Here is a 21,324-nt window from a genome sequence, read left to right on the forward strand (position 1 = left end):
TGATTGTGTCATGACAGCATAACCAACCAGTGCAGATTTACGTTCATATAAGCCGCTTTAATATAATAATGATATAAAACACACTATCTGCATTACACAGTAACCTGTTACAGCCAATCAGGCTGTGTTCTGTATTAGAGCGGGTTTAATGTGACGCTCTGTGTAATACGTGCTCAGTATGGTATTCCATGGAAGCCCTGGCTAGACAGAGCATGCAGCAATAGCTTCCGGTGTGCTGTTAAAACAGGTCCCCGCTTCCTGTGCAACATTCGGCGGCTAGCTGGTTCCGGTGTGATCTCGGCAGACTGACAGTTTGCGGCATGTCCTTCTCCCTGTTGAGCCGCCTGTGTGCAGCCAGCCCCAGCAGGGGAGCCGGGAGTGTGAGATGGCTGCACAGAGTGTACTGCTCCGGTAATAACAGAGAATAACCCACCGCACAGCTCCATACACTCTCACACACTGACACCACCTGCAATCTCTATTGATTGACACCTGTATTTACCGCTCTATATTCTTGTTTGCTTTCCTGTTAGTAGCACATATTGACACCCACACCTTATTTCACTTGCTGTGTCTGTGCGCACTGTGTGATTTGGCCACCTAGAGAGTTCCCCACTTTAGGCTGTACATTAACACTGACTCCATGTGTAGTCCCCTCAGCCTATGGACAGTGCTGAGCTTCCCCCTCCTGAATCCTATTCTGTAACTCCCACAGAGAAAGCTAAGGGTTAGACTGTCCGGTAGAAACGTTGGTTGTGGGTGCAGTTTAGCCAGTGCCTTCAGATGTTAAAGGACCACTATAGGCACCCAGACCACTTCAGCTTAATGAAGTGGTCTGGGTGCCAGGCCCATCTAGGATTAAACCTGCCTGCTGTAAACCTAGCAGTTTCAGAGAAACTGCTATGCTTACAAATGGGTTAATCCAGCCTCTAGTGGCTCTCTCATTGACAGCCGCTAGAGGCGCTTCTCACTGTGATTTTCATAGTGAGAAGACGCCAGCGTCCATAGGTAAGCATTGAGAATGCTTTCCTATGAGACTGGCTGAATGCACGCGCATTCAGCTGATGACGCGGAAAAGAGGTGGAGATTCCCCGGCGGTGGAGAAAAAGTATGTGTTAAACCCCTTCCTCATCCTAGAACCCGGCGGGAGGGGAACCCTAAGGGTGAGGAGGGAGGGGGGGGGGGAACCTAGAGACCCTATAGTTCCAGGAAAGCGAGTGTTTTCCTGGCACTATAGTGGTCCTTTAATGTGGAGGTAACAGGTTTAGGTTAGGATACACTGGATCATGGGGAATAGGAGGAGGACAGTCTGGAGTCAGCAAACTGGGGAGAGCAAGATGCTGCTGTGGATTGGTTATCCCAATTATCTCTCAGCCCATCAATGTCATTCAGATTGGACACACTTGACTTTGAAAATTAACAGGGGGTAAATAATTACTGGAGAGATTGGGTTGGTTCCCTAGCAACAAGATGACCTTCCCCTTGTACTAAGCAAGTTCGAAAAGGTGTAATATTAAACTGAGGGATTCAAGGCAGCTTAACCGCTATAGTAAACAATAGTAGTTAGATTGCTTATAAAACCAAACAAGGTGATAAGCGCACACACATAAAAAGGATTAATTACTTCACACATAGTCTCTTCTTAACTTAGAATTATATATATTAATCCTATATAAAAACAGAAATAGAAAACAACATAGTGTAATCTGTCAGGATATATCGTGAGTAAGATTTAGAATTCAGAACACTCACAATTTTCTGATCCCATTAAAGTTGACTCTGGACTTATGGAGCATATAAATAAATTCCTCTAGCAGTTGGGGTCCCAGGAGGTGCTGAATAACTGGAAGCAGGAACGCCAAAAAGCGGTAGATGTATAAAGATGATTTATTGCATAGATAAAACATAAAATAAGTGCACAACGCGTTTCAACCCTACACTTTGGTCTTCCTCAGGTACTCATACAAATTCTGTCAGTAAAAACATTCTTAATATACATACACATATTACAATCAATTAATCACACGTTTAAAAAACACACCCATTTCAAATGGGGTCCGAACCGGATATAAACCGTGCCACCCCTAAGATGGAACCATTTCCGGTTTGGACACACACTTCCGGTTTTACAGCCATATTAGTAATATTTACTGAAATATATAAATGGGATATACTTAAAGGATCACTATAGGGTCAGGAACACAAACATGTATTCCTGACCCTATGGTGTTAAAACTACCATCTAGCCCCCCATGCCTCCATAAATATAGCAAACTCTTACTATAGTAAAGCCTGAAGCTGTAGATCTGCATGCTGTTTGTCTCAGAAAAAACAAGCATTCTGCTATCATCAGAAGTGGTAGCCTGATCCAATCACAATGCTTCCCCAAAGGATTGTCTGAGATAGGATCGGGGCAGAGCCAGCATAATTCAAACACAGCCCTGGCCATTTAGCATCTCCTCATAGAGATGAATTAAATCAATGAATCTCTATGAGGAACGTTCAGTGTCTTCATGCAGAGGGAGGAGATACTGAATGTTTGGATGCATTTTAGGCAGCCATGACCCAGGAAGGATCTGTAACAGCTATCTAAGGAGTGACCAGTGGAGTTATTCCTAGGCTGTAATGTAAACACTGCATTTTCTCTGAAAAGACTGTGTTTACAGAAAAAAGCCTGAAGGTAATGATTCTACTCACCAGAGCAAATCAAATAAGCTGTAGCTTTTCTAGTGACTATAGTGTCCCTTTTAACATCATCATAATTATGCCCAACAAATACAACAAAACAATTTAATTTTCTTCCCTCTGTAATGCATCCACTTTTGTTAGTCTTTTCCAAGATGATTTTATCCACCGCATCTCTTCCGTTTTCGTCACTTCCGGTGACGTGTCGGGTCCACAATGTCACTTTCTGTGATGTTTTCATACAGAGACAAACTCTTTGTCAAAAAACTGACGTCCATATGTGTCTCTCAAGCCCGACCAGCGGGCGCCATATTGCAAGAGGGCATAGGTCCATGCATGTCATATACATAAGAAAGGCAAAAGGAGAGAACAGAGAGTTAAGATACATAATTAAAAATAATACACAAAAAAATAATAAAGATATAAAGCTAAAAAAAATTTAAGATCTAACTTTTTTTATTTTTTAAATGAACAATGCTAAAAAGCAGAGGAAAAAGAATTAAAGCCACAGGAGTGAGGGAAAAAGGGGTACGTTTAATAAAATGGAATTTATCTCAAAATCAATATTAAGTCCCTTAGGGACCAAAGTACGTAACTCAAAAATCCATTTGGTCTCCTGTATAGTTAGATTTTTAGCAGCATCTCCTTCTCTCCAATGATTGTTGACTTTTTCTATTGCACAAAATTCTAGATGTCTTGGATCTGACGTGTTTTTCTAAAAAGTGCCTTGATACGCTGTGATTTAAAAAACCTTGTTCACTAATTCTTACTTTGATTGGTCTGGATGTCTTGCCTTTATATTGTAACCCGCAAGTACACCACAAAAAATAAATAACATTGTTGGAGTGATATGTAATTAATGATTTAATTGTATATTCTTTCTTGGTAATGGCAGAATTAAAAGTAAAAACATTTGTATTGGATATTCTTGTATTCCGACATGCATTGCACATCCCACAATGATAAAAACCTTTATGTTCATATGACCAGTCTGTTAGAAAATTTTTGGAGGGTTCATCTTTTACAAAACTTTTTGTTAAAATTTGCCTAAGATGTTTTGCACCTCTAAAACTAAATTTAGGCTTTTGACCTATGTATTTTGATATATCATCCTCTTGTTGAAGGATGTGCCAATTTTTATTGATTCATTTTTTAAATAGTGCCCACATTGCTATAATTATGTAAAAATAAAGGGAATTTGATCACTACCTTTTTTTTTTTTTTTTTTTAAATCTATATTTTTATATTTATATTCAAGTAAAGGGGATCTATCTAAATCAGCAACTGTGTATATATTGCTTTGTAGCTCATCACTATTGTATCCTTTCTGCCTAAATTTTTTTATTTTTTTTTTAAACAGCGGATTGTGCAATAAAATTTCCCTGGTTGGTGCAGTTCCTGCGAATTCTCAGGAACTATCCTCCAGGTATATTTGTCAACCCGGGGACGATGATGATGGCTATCTAATTCAATGTAGCTGTTAACGTCAAATTGTTTAAAAAAGTGTGAGTCATAAGAACATTGTTACAAATATAAATATTTCAATCTAAAAAATCAATGCTCTGGGGGGGCGGAGCTAACGGCGTTCAGGAGCAGGCGCCATTTCACCCAGCTCCTCGATCATCGCCTGAGAAATCACCCATAATCGGTGTAACGCCATACATCCAGAGCTGTAATAGCGATCCGTGCACTGGGGTCCACATACCGGACCTGTGGATGCCTTTTTTATGCCCGTCGGGCACGAAAATCCGGCTCAAGTGCCTCGGGCCTACCGGGCGGGACTCCCGCGGCAGCTGTGTATTACCTCCTGGGACAGAGACTACTGGGACACAGACCCACAAACAGCCGACATACCTTGGGGCATACCAGAACCCTCGATGGGCCGCAAGTAAAAACAAACCGCTCCGGACGCGGCTGCCTCAAATAACGACATCGGCCAGATGCTGGCCTCAACGCCCCGCACGCGTGAGCATCATCCTCTCGGCGGGAGACTACAACTGACCCAGTGGTGGATAAGGTACCTGGGAATGGAGCACAGGCTACGCCTGAAATGGAACCACCTGTGACAAAACGGGACATCTATGATCTCCTGGCACACTTCCAGGACATGTTCTTTGCAGAACTCAACCTGGTTAAAGCAGAGATGCAATCTATAACGGAACGCCTCCGAGTATCTAAGGAGGACTCTGCTGACATAAAGCAAAACATGGCCACCCAAGGGAAATCTATAAAGCGGCTACAAACCTGCCACTCCCAAATAGCAGCCAGAATGGATGCATTGGAAGATAAAAGCAGACAAAATAACATCAAGATAAGGAGTAGAGGACACCGTACCAGCAGAAGAACTACCTCACCTCATCAGGCGACTCACCACAGCCATCCTCCCAACCAAGCACGCTAAACAGTTCGCCTATGACGGACTATACCGCATCGCAACCCCCTTGCAAACGCCAAACTGCCAGCCTAGGGATGTTTATACTCTGCTGTCGATCCTTTGCGGATAAACAACGATTACTTGAAAAAAAGAGAGATAGTAGGCGCTCGCTATAGTGATCAGGCAGCAGTATACAAAACAAGGATTCCCCAACCTTGTGAGTGAATAATAGAAAGAAGAAGGGCGTATACCGCGCCTATTAGTTTAAATTAAAATATACAGAATATACATACATATGTTCTTGGATTTTCCAATAAATCGTGACCTCAAAAAAAATTAAGACAAAAAATAATAGTGCAATACAGCAAATTTTATCTTAAAAATAAGTGATTAGTAACTATGTACAGTCCACTCACATGGAGATGAGCTATAACAGAGCTCTACTGTGAAGCGCTTGGACGGTACAATCCCCGTCTTTGGATTGGTAGTAGTTGCCACAGATGTTCCAATTCGAGACTCACTCACTCACATTCTATCAGGATCTAAGTAAAGCCACACTCCTGTTGCGGACAACAATGCGCCCCATCATGCAGCCCCTGCAAACCGCTGGCCTTCCTTATAGATGGACTAACTCAAGAGCACTGCTGTGCACCAAAGAGGGAAAAACCTTCAAAGTTACCAACCCTTCCGAGGGCCCGCAATTCTTACAGGCCCTAGGCCTGCCTGTGCCAGACTTGGCGACACTACCCCAAAGAGTCTGGGACGTTGACAACATACCTCCTTTCATTCCCAGAGGGGAACAGGACACTGTCACTTGAATAAGACCTTGACTGTATAAGGTTTCTAGTTTAATGATACCACAACTGTTCAAAATATTACACCTTCTGCCATTACGTATGTCAATGCATTTGGAATTGCCCCCATAGGCAATCTTGTTTAATGTTTTATTGTAACACGCGCTGACCGCTTCTACATTGCTATATTCACATGCTCCTGACGCTACTATACAAACGACCTCATAGGCCCAACCACTTGTTCAGCCACTACACACACCTACCCCTACGGGACCGTCTGATACCGACACTTGCTTATCCTCCCCCCATACCGCCCCACGAATCGGGGGAACTAAGGCACACACAACACACCTGGGCCGGAACCCCACAAGCTAGACTAGCAAGCAGACCACCAAAACCCAAGAAGAAACGCAACTAAGGTGCCACACTAGCATCCCCAATCCCAATCCTCCATTCCTATTAGATTTAGCTCCCTGTGTCAACCACAGAATAACACATTTACCTTACGACGGGACAGCTCATCCTGTAAGGACTGGTTTATAAACATATTGGGCACTACACCTCATGTTCCCTACATGCCTACGTTTACAACATACAGATGTAACTTTTTAACATTGTAATTCACCTACAAACTTCTGGACCACTACCTTCACTAAATATAAAATGTGCTGTCTTATCTGCCATGTTATAAATTGCTACTGACGTATTGTTATTGTACCCGCTGTTGTGGCGCTGCAAAAATCTGTTACTCTATGCACAAGTAAAATAAAGAATTGAAAAAAAAAAAATCTATGCTCTGATAACTTACACTCTTGATAAGAGAAATGCCCCAATCATTGTCATTTAAATAATTTTAAAAAAAACTGTTAAGAATCACTAGATCCTTTCTAAATAATACAAATATCATCTATGTATCTTTTATATAGGACCAAGTTTGCACCAAAGCCATGTTCGTGGTAAAAGAAAAATGTTATTCCCAATATGCCATAAAAATTCTACATTTCTTTTTAGAGGTGCAAAAAAATCTTAAAAATTTCAACACAATTTGTTTTTTTACCTAATAGTTTGTAAAAGATGAACCCTCCAGAAATTTTCTAACAGACTGGTCATATGAACATAAAGGTTTTTATCATTGTGGGATGTGCAATGCTTGTCGGAATACAAGAATATCCAATAAAAATATATTTACTTTTAATTCTGCCATTACCAAGAAAGAATATAAAATTAAATCATTAATTGCATGTCAATCCAACAATGTTATTTATCTTTTGTGGTGTACATGCGGGTTACAATATAAAGGCGGCAAGACATCCAGACCAATCAAAGTAAGAATTAGTGAACAAGGTTTTTAAATCACAGCGTATCAAAGCACTTTTTAGAAAAACACGTCAGATCCAAGACATCTAGAATTTTGTGCAATAGAAAAAGTCAACAATCATTGGACGGCAGTTTTTTGACAAAGATTTTGTCTCTGTGTGAAAATGTCACGGGAAATGACATTACGGACACGTCACCAGAAGTGACAAAAACGGAAGAGATGCGGTGGATAAGATCATCTTGGAAAAGACTCTAACAAGAGTGGATGCATTACGGAGGAAAGAAAATGAAATTGTTTTGTTTTATTTGTTGGACATAATTATGATGATGTTAAGTATATCCCATTTATATATTACTAATATGGCTGTAAGACAGGAAGTATGTGCCTGAACAGGAAATGGCGCCATCTTAGGGGTGGAGCGGTATATATCCGGTTCGGACCCTATTTGAAATGGGTGTGTTTTTTTAAACATAGGGTCAGGAATACATGTTTGTGTTCCTGGCCCTATAGTGATCCTTTAAGTATATCCCATTTATATATTTCAGTAAATATTACTAATATGGCTGTAAAACTGGAAGTGTGTGTCCAAACCGGAAATGGTTCCATCTTAGGGGTGGCATGGTTTATATCCGGTTTGGACCATATTTGAAATGGGTGTGTTTTTTAAACGTGTGATTCATTGATTGTAATATGTGTATGTATATTAATGTTTTTACTGACAGAATTTGTATGAGTACCTGAGGAAGACCAAAGTGTAGCGTTGTGCACTTATTTTATGTTTTATCTATGCACTGAATCATCTTTATACATCTACCGCTTTTTGGCGTTCCTGCTTCCAGTTATTCAGCACCTCCTGGGACCCCAACTGCTAGAGGAATTTATTTATATGCTCCATAAGTCCAGAGTCAACTTTAATGGGCTCAGAAAATTGTGAGTGTTCTGAATTCTAAATCTTACTCACGAAATATCCTGACAGATTACACTATGTTGTTTTCTATTTCTGTTTTTATATAGGATTAATATATATAATTCTAAGTAAAGAAGAGACTATGTGTGAAGTAATTAATCCTTTTTATGTGTGTGCGCTTATCACCTTGTTTGGTTTTATACTGTTTTGCACTTTTAAGTACGGGTATATTTAGTGACAAATTTATTTGGGTGAATCAGCTGCACTGTTTTTTCTACTCTTGAGCGCCACCTATATTCTGTTTGTAAAAAAAGATTGCTGAGAGTGCCTATTTTCAGAGTCCAATCAAACTTCTAAATAAGAAAAAGAAGTTACATTTAAATTCTTGCTTTTCTCTAAAATACTCAATCTATTTTATATAAATAAATGGAAAATATGTTGTTGATAATGCTGATGGCCACAGATAGTACTAAAGTAATACTTTAGTATAAATACTAAACTAATAAGAAAATTACTAGTTTTACTTTGTTAATTCAACATAGAAACATAAAATGTGACGGCAGATAAGAACCATCCGGCCCATTTAGTCTGCCCACTAGATGGGATGTCTGTGTGTAGATATACATTGCTGTACACAGCCGTCATAGAGCTGATTAGAATGCAGCTACGTGCACTCTGGGATTGTAGTTGATTTAAAAACAAAATTGAACAATTTGGGAAATATTCTCTAACTCTGCAACAGCCATAGCTTAAATTTTGCAATTCGATTTGCAGTTTAGTACAGTTCAGTAAATAGTGAATTGACCACCACAGTCATACAGGTAACTTAGAATAGTACTGGTGAATATGGCAATATGTACAGTTAGAAAGAAAAGGGAGTTTTTGCATTGTAGGCCAGTATTTGATGGCTACGAACATCTAAGGCTGACCACCTGGGCTTCTGTGAAAGAGATGTTTCCGTTTGTGATTTGCACAGTGAGGCGCCACAAGGCAAGATGACTGGTGGAGGTGAATATTCTATGTATGATTTTGTTTGACTTAAATACACTCTTTGTTTTAAATAAACCTATCCTTTTTGGTTTGACTTAAATGTACTCCACCAGTCAATTTTGTCAAATTGCCAATTTTACATTAAAAACTAGTAGATTATAAAATAGGGAGAGAATAAAAAACAATGGGAGACATCAGAGCCACTTTAAAGTTGAAAAGAACAGGAAACAAAAACAATTCAGTGTAAATTATTTACTGTTTAATGGACACTATAAGCACCAAAACAACTTTAACTTAATGGAATATTTTTTGTTTGTTCTGTATAGCTCACACCCATGCAGTCACTTTGTTTATGCAACCCTAGTGACACCTCCCTGCTTGTGATTCACACAGCCTTTTTAAAACAATTCTTGAAAGGAGAGCTGTAATGTTTAGACTTCCTTTATTGCACATTCTGTTTAACTTAGAATTTTCTATGTCCTACTTTAATAGCTTTCTTTAGACCCTGCAGGAGCCTCCTGTGTGTGATTGAAGTTTAATTTACAGAGTAGGAGATAAAAACTTTTTATAGTAAGTTAACACCCGATTTAAAATGTTTTTTCCATGCAGGCTGTATGGCCATGATGTATAGACCAAAACTGCAACGCTAAAGTTATTGTATTTTTGCTTAGAGTATCACTTTAATTAATTTTTAACATAAACTTAAGGCATGACATTGGATATTTTTATAAGTCAAAGAGTGTACTATTTACACCCAAGGCCTTGAATTTATGTTCTATTAACCCCCTTAAGGACGGTTTGCATACTATGCCGTCCTTAGGGCCCCGGCTCTAAATGCCGGGGGGTGGCATAGCATCCTATTTACTTACCCGGTCGCTGACATTCCCACGCCGGCAATCGCGGTGGAGGGACTCACCTGGCATCCCAGGGAGTCCCCCTGCTGCCGTTCCGGCCCTCCTGGGCCATGTGATCGCGAGGTCCTTGCGAGGACCTCACGATCACATGGACGGCATTGCTGTAAAATAGCTGTAGCCTGTAAAATATAAAAAAAAAATTAAAAAAAAAAGGTTAAAACAGTTTTAAATTAGTTTTTATATATATATATATATATATATATATATATATATATATATATATATATATATATATATATATACACATACTGTCTAAGGGTATTTGAATATTAATATCAAAATACACGCAGAATATCGTATTTTATTGCAGTAAAAACAAACGGCATTATGACAGTTAAAATGTCACTTAGAACTAAAAAAATTAAAAAGTCGTCCTTTCTCCCACTTTTTTTTTTATATCTTATTCATAATAAATTATGTTTCATAGCTAAATATTTGATGTTAAATGGAAGCCCTGTTTCCCTGAATAAAATGATATATAATAAGTTTGCGTGCATTTAATATAAAAGAGGTGAATTACAGTTGAACAGACATATAGTCAAATTCCAAATTTTGTTTTGTTTTGATCACAACGTGTACATTTGGATCAGTCCTTAACCCCTTAACGCCGTTATGGCGTACCATGCCGTCACGCATTAAATGGGCTTTAAAGCCGTTGCGACGGCATGGTACGCCGTAACGGCTTAAGCCCCCAAGAAGAGAGGTGTACTTACCTCCGCCGCGATCCTCTTCTCGGGGGCTGCCTGAGAGCCCAGGCAGTCCCCTTCCGGCAAATGAGGCCCCCGGGGGCCATGTGATCGCTCTCAAAGAGCGATCACATGGCCTCCTATAGCTGGCTGTGGATCTGCCAGCAGGGGGACTGTCTGAAATATCAGACAGTCCCCCTGCTGGTAGGAGGTGTAAAAAAAAAAAATTAGACATGTGTAAAAATAAAATAAATATATTTATATATATATATATATATATATATATATATATATATATATATATATATATATATATATATATATATATATATATATAACGTCATACAAAGTGTATTTTAATATTAATATAAGTACATATATTAATATTAAAATACACTTAGAATGATGTTACATATATATATATATATATATATATATATATATATATATATATATATTATATGTGCATATATATTATATATATATATATAATAGATGTACATATATATTATATATAAATACGTATAATTAAAATAATAAATAAATAAAATAATAAAATATTGAAACAAAATTTAATATAAATTATATATGCAAAAAAATACACTTAGAATGACATTCTATATATAAAATACAAAAAAACGCAAATATATATATATAGATAAATACATATAATTACATAAAAGATTACATTAGTATACGCGTAGAATTTAAATACCTATAAATGCATATATATTAAAATTCTACGTGTATATTTAAATAATCTTTTAACGTAATTATGTGATTTGATTAATTAAAATTTGATTGACATGCCTGACAACACAGGGAGAAAGTGCAGAGAATTTAATTCGCAAGCACTATATTTGACCCTGTAACTCTCCAAGACACCATAAAACCTGTACATAGGGGGTACTGTTTTACTCGGGAGACTTCGCTGAACTCAAATATTAGTGTTTCAAACTGGTAAATTGTATTACAACGATGATATTTTAAGTAAAAGTGACGTTTTTCGCATTTTTTACAAGCGAACGCACTTTTATGGTCTATATTATTGTTGTAATATGTTTTACTGTTTTAAAACACTAATATTTGTGTTTAGTGAAGTCTCCCGAGAATAACAGTACCCCCCATGTACAGGTTTTATGGTGTTTTGGAAAGCTAGAGAGTCACATATAAGGCTTGCATTTCATTTTTTTTACATTGAAATTTGCCAGATTGGTTATGTTGCCTTTGAGAGCGTATGGTAGCCCAGGAATGAGAATTACCCCCATGATGGCATACCATTTGCAAAAGTAGACAACCCGAGGTATTGCAAGTGGGGTATGTCCAGTCTTTCTTAGTAGCCACTTAGTCACAAACACTGGCCAAATATTCGTTTTTTGCTTTTTTCACACAAAAACAAATATGAACGCTAACTTTGGCCAGTGTTGGTGACTAAGTGGCTACTAAAAAAGACTAAACATACCCCACTTTCAATACCTTGGCTTGTCTACTTTTTCAAATGCTATGCCATTATGGGGGTAATGCTCATTCCTGGCTACCACACCGTCTCAAAGGTAACATTACTAATCTGGAAAATTTCAATTTGAAAATGGAATGTTCTATATTTGACCCTGTAACTTTCCAAAACACCATAAAACCTGTTAATGGGGGGTACTGTTGTACTCGTGAGACATTGCTGATTACAAATCTGTGCATTTTTTTGCAGTAAAACCTAACCGTGTTATGACATTCACAGTTAAAATGTCAGACGGAAATGCACATTTTAAAAAAAATCTAATTTTCTCACTTTTTTTTTAATTTTATTCATAATAAATTATGTTCCATATATGAATAGTTAATGATAGATTAAAGCCCTGTTTCTCCTGAACAAAATGATATATAATAAGTGTGGGTGCATATAATTTGAAAGAGGGGAACTACGGGTGAACAGACATATAGCGCAAATTCCAGTTTTTGTTTATGTTTTGTTTTGATCAGAACGTGCACTATTGACTCCGTCCTGAAGGGGTTAAAGGGTTAAAGGGATGTTCCAGGCCCATTGTCCTCTTCCATTTTAATACATCATAAATGGCATGTAAAATAACTTATTTATATATATATAAAAAAAAAATGTATTTGTTTTATAAAGGTGTTTTTGCTTAAAGTTGGAAATAGTTGGTTAACATTTATCACAGGATATGTATTACAGTAGCTGTACTGGAAAAAATCTCCAACTCAGCTATGCCTCTAGTTTGGTTATGTTGCCCTTAAAATTGGGTTTAACTGTGAATTGCCAACAATTCTCACCTTGGTGGATAATCTTGCATGATCTGAGAAATAAACAAAGGGGAAAAAATCTATTTGTGTTTAAATGAACACTATAGTGTCAGGGATGACACTACTACACTGATATGTATTCCTGACATTATAGTCTTGGAATTTAGGATTAAATCCCCAGCCACAGATTGCTTTAAAAATGTGAGTTTCCTCACATTTTCTCCAAGGCCACGCCAGTCTTGCCATGGCTAGCAATTTTGATAAATTTCGGCCAATCCAATCCTTTACCATAGGAAAGCATTGGTAGTCTATTGCGCATGCACGGGAAAAACGCAGTGCTTTTCCAATCAGCATCCCCTTATAGAGATGCAAAGATTCAGTGCATCTCTATAGGCAACGTTCAGTGTATCTATGCGGAGCATTGCACTGACACAGGAAGCATCTGTGACTGACTTTAGAGGTATTATTTAGCACCAATGTAAGCATTGCCTTTTCAATGTACAAGGCAGCGTTTACATTGAAATGTCTGGAGGGGCAGGCTATTGACACCAGAACCACTACATTAAGCTTTGTTGTTCTGGTGTCTAAAGTGTCCCTTTATATGCTGACCATTGAGCTATGGCATGACAGACTGATGTAAATTGAGTGTGCCTTAAGAGGTTAACTTTGGCTAATTTTTCTAATAGAAAATCCATATATTCTGCTTTTCCTTACAATGTGCCAAGCATAAGAAAATGTATGTGTCAGCAGTTAGGTTATTCTTTTGTTTTTTTTCTTTTTGGTAAGTGTGTGTTAAAATGTTCATGTTATTTCTTCCCTTCTCTAGTTTCACACTCACTCTCCTTATAGTCCATCTTTCCATATAAGTGTAATATCTGACCAGGCGGTTTGCATATTTTTTTTTCCTTTTTCTTTCTTTGCGCTCTCATTGCGTGCTGCTTTTTCAAAAGTACATTTTATACTGTTTACAATTATTCGCTCACTCTAACTAACCCTAAGAAAGCTGTGCACTGTTGCCTGCTCTTTTGCAGCTTTCATGAATGCTCTCTGTGTGCGTCTACGGAGCTGGCCATACTGCTGTTGTCGGAATTGATTATAGACTCTTCTATTTTCTGAGCATGCATGTCTTGCAACAGCTTAGCATGATCACTAAGTAATTCACTTAAGCGTTGTATTCGCTTGCTGTACAATGTCACATGGATTACCTGTGTTACAAGGTATGCTATTTTAATAAATGATAACATTGTTAATAACATCATATTTTATCCTCTCTAATAATAGCTGCTTATCAACCGTGTGTTCCAAAGAAGCGACTTTTTACCAGAGACAGAAGTGATCCATGGCGTTTGTCAGGCTTCTGCAAACAATTGTAAGTATTTATAAAGGCAATAACTAAAGATGTATTAATGCCAAGTACAAAAAGTGAAAGTGCACACAATTACATTTTACCTTTTTAGTATATGATAGGTCATTTTTCAACAAAAGTTATTAGCAGACTCTGTATAGTATAAGCATAAAAAGTACCATAGTCTAATATGTAAAAATCAATATTACGGTGGTATGGTTAAAATGGAATACTCCCAATTTACAGAGCTATTTTAAAGATTGGCTCTGAATTTCAGTGGGACCTCATTTATAACCATCTATCCCTATTGTGGATGAATTGCATCTATAGTTCAGAGCCAATCTTTAGAATGGTCTTCTAATAACTTGTATTGAAAAAGTCCTATCATATACTAAAAAGATAAAATATAATCAACTTGAGCGCTTTCCCTTTTTTGTACTTGGTTTTATCTACTTATTGAGTGTATTTAGGAACAATACATTCTGGTGATATCTGCTGCACTGGGTTATATGTTAAATAACGCCACTTACCGTATTCCTTCTCTATCTTTTCTGTATACAAGATGTATTAAAGTCTACTTTGATTTCTCCATCTAAAACACATTTTAAAACATATATTTTTCTGCTGTGTTCATGCACCAATTTAGATGCATATGAATGTTGTTGCGTGCATCTGCCATAAAATCCTTCAGCACTGCTCATTCAACTGAATGAGAAATCTGTGCAGAAATTTGCAAAACGTTGTGTATAATTTTCTTCTAGTGTCTCCCCTCTCTCTTTTAGAAAAATCTCAGTGTATTTCTGATTGATAATCAATGTTTATTAAAGTGTCTGTTTAATTATGGTATTTCCTTCACAACCTTTAGTTTTGTCTGTAACAATTTAAGGTGACTGCATCTTCTTCTACTGATTGCTGGATTCCCTATGGCCAGATGTACATTTTAATCTGGCATGTCTGTGACTATCTATGGTGTTCACCGAGACAAAGTAGAGACCTCATTGTGAGCCTATTGTTGTTGATGTGCACTTCAATCCAATTAAAGCTGCTATTTGTTGAGCTATTTGTGTTTCCGTACATCTTTGGACTCTGCTGCGGTTGATGGAGTTTGTACCAACTCCTGGTTGGTTAACATCTGCAACTCACAGGGATGTGTGCAGTCCCTGTCTATTTTCTATACAAATCTATGGTGTTCAAAGATGTCTGTGATCCTCTTTTTGCAATAATTAACATACTTTCTTATAGTGCTTTCACATATTTCATTATTAAATCAAATTTGTGTGCTGTAGATGTCCTGTTGGTATGATGCACACCACTTCACATACTGTAGATCCTCTGGAGATGAAGAAATTCCAGGCATGGTCATCAAAATGGTGGGATGAGGAAGGAGTCTACTCTCCCCTCCATGCAATGAATGAAATTCGTGTGCCCTTCATAAGGTATCAAGTATTTACTGTCTGTCAAAATTCACCTCACTTTTGTTATAAGTTAGTTATAATTCAGTTTTTTTTTTGTTTTTGTTTTGTAGTAAAGTTTGATGGGGTTTATATTTAATGGACTGTAAACATTTCAGAAATATTTTAGTGCTTTGGACTTCCTGTGGATTTAGATGTCCTACTGTGGTGCTTTTTACAGACCTACCACTATGATATTGATATAAGTGCAATAACGGTAGATTTGGTCTTACTAAGATGTAAATGTTCAGTTATTATCTTGAAAGATTTACCTGTTGGAATATATTACTGATGTAATTCTAGATGGTAATATTTTGCACTTGATAAAGAACAAATTTTGGTTTCAAAAATCTATTTTATGTATTCTTAGAGACATCCTTATGAGCAAGGACTACAATCACGATGTTGGGTGTCCTCTGGCAGGTGTGACCCTCTTAGACGTTGGCTGTGGAGGAGGAATTTTGTCTGAGGTAATATTGAACTAAATTTCTTAAATGACAATTTACTGAAATTATTAGATTTGTTATTGCAATGAAGTCTTGGCCTTATAGCTGTAATGATTTACTTTAAAAACTTATGTTTTAGCAACTCTCCATTATTATTGGAAAGGAGGGGGTTAGTACTTTTTTATTTATTTATTTTTTAAGGAATATGCCATAAGTGCACATATTAAGCAGCTTGTTTAGTACTTATTCAGTGTACACTATAGACAAAAGTATTCGGACATCTGACCATTACACCAACATGGACTTTCATGACTTCGCTTTCTAAATACATAGAAATTACTATGTAGTTCATATCCTATTTGCAGCTATAACAGTTTCCACTCTTATGGGAAGGATTTCTACAAGAGTTTGGAGTGTTGCTGTGGGAATTTTTGCCCATTCATTCAATAGAGCATTTGTGAGGCCAGGCACTGATTTTGGATGAGAAAGCCTTTTGTTTGCAATCTTTGTAACAGTTAATCCCAAAGGTGTTTGATGGGATTGAGGTCAGGGCTCTGTGCGAACCAGTATATTTCTTCCACACCAAATTCATCCAACCATGTCTTTATGGACCTTGCTTTGTGCACTGGGGAACAGTCATGCCGGAATAAAAAAGGGCCTTCCCCAAACTTTTCCCATAAAGTTGGAAGCTTAGCATTGTCCAAAAGGTCTTGGTATGCTGAAGCATTAAGATTTCCCTTCACTGAAAGTAAGGGGTCTAGCCCAATCCCTTAAAAACAGCCCATACCATAATACCTCCTCCATCAAATTTTACAGTTGGCACAGTACAGTCAGGCAGGCAGGCAACGTTCTCCTGACATCACCCTTCAGACTGCCAAACAGAAAAGTGTGATTCGTCACTCCACAGAATACATTTCCACTGCTCCAGAGTCCAGTGGCGTTGTGCTTTACACCACTTGATCTGACGCTTGTCATTGTAGTTAGTGATGTGAGGCCTACATGTTCCTGCTCGGCCATGGAAACCCATTCCATGCTGCTCTTGACGCACAATTTTATTGCTGATATTAACACCAATGGACGTTTGTAACTCCTTAGTTATGAAATCAGCAGAGCGTTGGTGACTTTTATGCACCACGTGCTTCAGTACTGGGTGAGCTCGCTTTGTGACTTTACTTGGTCTTCCGCTTTGTGGCAGAGTTGCTGCTGTTCCTAAATGTTTCCACTTTCCAAATATACGACTTACAGTTGACCGTGGAATATCTAGCAAGGATAAAGTTTCACAAACTGACTTATTGCTAAGGTTGCATACGATCACAGTACCACACTTGAATTCACTGAGCTCTTCAGATCCATTTTTTAACAAATGCTAGTAAATGCAGACTGCATGGCTAGGTGCTTGATTTTATAGTATGGGTCTAATTGAAACACCTTGTATTCAATAATTAAGAGGTGTGTCCCAGTGCATTTGCCCATTAGTGTACATACATGCTAAAGATGCAGTGACCATTTTTGGGAGTGAGGTGGCACAATGATTTTTTTTTTTTTTTTTTCAGTTGAGTGTTTTCCTTCCTATAAAGTTTTTTATTTTTTTTTGGCGTTTATCTAGCACCAACATATTGTGTAGGACTTTGGCAAACTATTAACATTTTTAATAGGAATTAAGAGGTTACTGAGGTCTTAGAACAGAGGTAGGCAACCTTTTGGTTTCTAAATATTGTGGACTACATCTTCCATAATGCTCTTTAGTGCGTGTGTGTTGTTTTTTGTTGTTTTTTTTTTTTTTGTTTTTGTTTTTTTTAAACCATGTTCTGTTTTTTTTTTTTTTTTTGGCATAAAACTGATTTTAAATGTTATTTTATTCTCTACTGTGATCTACCCTCTCTTAGCCACTTGGTAGACTTGGAGCTATAGTTACAGGAATAGACCCTTTGGAGGATAACATTAGAACCGCAGAACTGCACAAATCCTATGATCCTACCCTTGAACACATGATACAGTACAGATCATGCTCATTGGAAGACATTGTGGATGAAAACAAGCAATATTTTGATGCCGTTGTAGCATCTGAAGTTATAGAACATGTGGTTGACAAGGAATTATTTATCCAGAACTGCTTCGATTTACTAAAGGTAGGCCATCACAAATATAAATAAATAAATAAATATATATATATATAAAAATTGTTTGTTTGTTTTTTTGTTTCGGTGTATTGAGATAATAGATATCATGGTACATTACTAAAAACAAACTCTGTGATTGAAAATAATGTTCATTTAAGTTAACTTCTGTTTCTCAAAGCCAGGTGGATCTCTTATTATTACAACTATCAACAAAACCAAGTTATCCTATGCTTTAGGTATAGTGGTAGCTGAGAAGATTATGGGCCTTGTCCCAGAGGGCACTCATGACTGGGAAAAATTTATCTCTCCAGAGGAATTGGAGCGGATTTTAGAATCAAGTGAGTCTTTTAGGTCTTGCTTGTAGATAATTAGAACAGCTGTTTTAAAATATATTTTTGTTTTCTTACCTGACTAACACATTTTATTTATCTACACAGATGGTTATGTTGTAGAGACCCTAAGGGGAATGTTGTACAATCCACTGTCTGGTTCTTGGAGCTGGATCGAGGACACCAACATTAACTATGCCATCCATGCCGTAAAAACTGTTGCTCAGAAACAGTCTACAGATATAGGGATTGAGCGTGAGTGGGAGAAACCTAAGGCAGCACAAGCTTTTGCATGAAAACTCTTTGGAAATAAAACCATGCCAGCCTCCTGTTACACCACATCAACAAAGAAGAAATGCCTGTGAAAATAGTGTGCAGAAGCTATAGACTTTGTTATGACTACTTACGTAAATCTAGTAGCTTTCAAAAATATGGCAGTGTGTGTGTCTTTGATGGGGAAAAAAAATTCCTCCTTTTGCAGTTTGTAGAAAACTTCTGAGTAACTTAAGAAACATCTTGCAGGGTTATTAACTAAACTAGCGTCCTGATCCATGGAGCATAGTATAAAACGCCACTCGATCAAAGTATGGCCCTGCCCCCGCTATTCTAGCCGAAAAACCGTTTCATGCGACCAGACTATTGGTCGTATTAAGTATTTTGTGATTTGCATGCTGAACGCACCAAGTTGCTTGCAGTCAGGGCACTCAAGGGCTGGTTCTTCCACAACTCTACAATAAGTTAAAATATACAAGCACTCGGCGTGAATTACATGTCCCTGGCCAGGTCTCGGTTCCCACAGTATAATGTCCAAATATTAGCCAGATCAGAGGTGCCAAGCCCAAGGGATCATTGAATAAAGTTTTGACTGGGCATTGGGCACATCTCGATCTGGCGTGGAGCTCCAGAAGGGTGGCGACTAAGTGCTGGTCTTTAATTGGGAGTTCCTGTGGTCTTGAAAAAGTTGGCTCCCCCTGGCTTTTGGGTAGGGATTGTTGGTAATGTCCCTCCTTACTTCCCCTCCAAATAGCACTCTCTTAGGTATCTGCAAAAGGAGGTAAAATGGGTCGCGCAGGAGGACCCTAATTCCAGAGGATTAGGGTCCTCTGAAGACATTGCGGCTGCTCCAGCCTCGAAGGACAATGCTACTGGTTAAAATGAGAGAGCGTGCCGACACAATACATGACGGGTTGAGTAGAGAAGAGCCAAAGGAGTGATATAGTTGTTTGATGATGCAGTATAATAGAGTCCTGTGCCAGTAATCCATGGAATTAGACAGGCTCCGCCACAATTTGCAGTTTCCTTTACCATTTTCAACAGTTTCCATTTTAATAAATAACTTTCCCACCCGTGAGAGACAATCAAAAATTGCCTCTTTGTGTTCCTTAAGTTTTTGTTTTTTGGAAGTAATAGAGTACAGTAAACATATAGGGGTTTATTCACTGAGCAAGTTGTGCGACATGATTTAGGTCAAAACACATCCAGCTACCTTTTGCAGGTTGTTTGTCATGCCACTACAATCTGTTTAGTGAATAAACATGTAGTAATATTTAATTTATTGCAAATCATTATTTGTTATTTTATAATCTTTATTGTATTTTTTCATTTTATTAAAAATTACTTACTTAAAAAAAACGAACCCGTTAAAGCATATGAGAAATATAGATTTGACCATCATTTCAGTGGGCACCACATTGGGACTATATTTTCAAACCACATACCACATCTTAGGTGACATATCATGCATTAAAAGCTGTAATGTACAGTGTGATGTACACTTTGCACTAAAAGGCCTGGAATCCCAATGGCAATGTTAGAACATACATGCAACACTACCTGCCAATAATAAATAACTTTTCTTCAAAAATTGACTTGCAGGAAGAGGGGCTGGGAAAACCGAGCATAAGTCACAAGTTTTTGGCAGACTGTGATAAGCGTGTCCTTGTGCTGCCCGAAAGGAGCTCTAGCACTAATACGGATAAATAAAAAAAAAAAATTATAATATAAAAAATAATAATGCTGACATGTATCGTGAGAAAATAATGGCACTCCTGGTTTTGGAGACACACACATACACCACTTAACACAATACAGTATTGTGGAATACATACAATTTGTTAATAGAGCATAGATCCACTAATAAATGATACACTTTTACTGACAAATGTATCTGCAATGTGAAAACATTTAGTCACAAAGATTTTTTTTGTTTTTTGGTCATCGTTTTTTAGTCTGCATGACATGAGCGCATTCCATAGAAAATATGTTCAAATTCTAATATACCGGTAGCTTAAATCCATCACATGGAATAGATTAAGTGACTAGACAATTCTTAACAAGAAGTTCTGAAATCATTCATGTCTGATTATTGTTAAATATTTAGCGCTTTTCTTGGTTGTGCTAGTCTAGCCCTCAAAAATAGAGGATAATTTATACTTTCTGATATTTTTCCCCAATAATGGGCCATAGCAGCACTACCCTTGGGTTGCACAGGAGCCCTACTTTATAACCTAGCCACAAGTCTAGGGAGGATATGCAGTGCTGCCATGGCCCATTATCAGGAGAGGAAAACCGGTAAGTATGAATATATTTTCCTCTTTACCAGCCATGGTCATGACAGCACTATATTCAGGCACATTCCAAGCTTAAAAATAATGCAGAGATAGAGCAAAATAGAATAGCACAACATTTCTGCTGAGAACCATGTTTGAT

General features: G+C 37.6%; 1 protein-coding gene across 1 annotated transcript; it reads left to right on the plus strand.

The window, feature by feature from the left end:
* The first annotated feature begins 204 nt into the window (after positions 1 to 204).
* Positions 205 to 19,047, plus strand: COQ3 (coenzyme Q3, methyltransferase). The gene is made up of 7 exons (XM_063441153.1): positions 205 to 411; positions 14,206 to 14,293; positions 15,556 to 15,705; positions 16,091 to 16,190; positions 18,053 to 18,295; positions 18,465 to 18,624; positions 18,724 to 19,047. Exons 1-7 carry the CDS (start codon positions 321 to 323, stop codon positions 18,909 to 18,911), a joined length of 1,020 nt encoding a protein of 339 aa, XP_063297223.1. The 5' UTR covers positions 205 to 320; the 3' UTR covers positions 18,912 to 19,047.
* Positions 19,048 to 21,324: the final 2,277 nt, after the last annotated feature.

Source organism: Pelobates fuscus, chromosome 2 (assembly GCF_036172605.1).
Source record: "Pelobates fuscus isolate aPelFus1 chromosome 2, aPelFus1.pri, whole genome shotgun sequence".
NCBI lineage: Eukaryota > Metazoa > Chordata > Amphibia > Anura > Pelobatidae > Pelobates > Pelobates fuscus.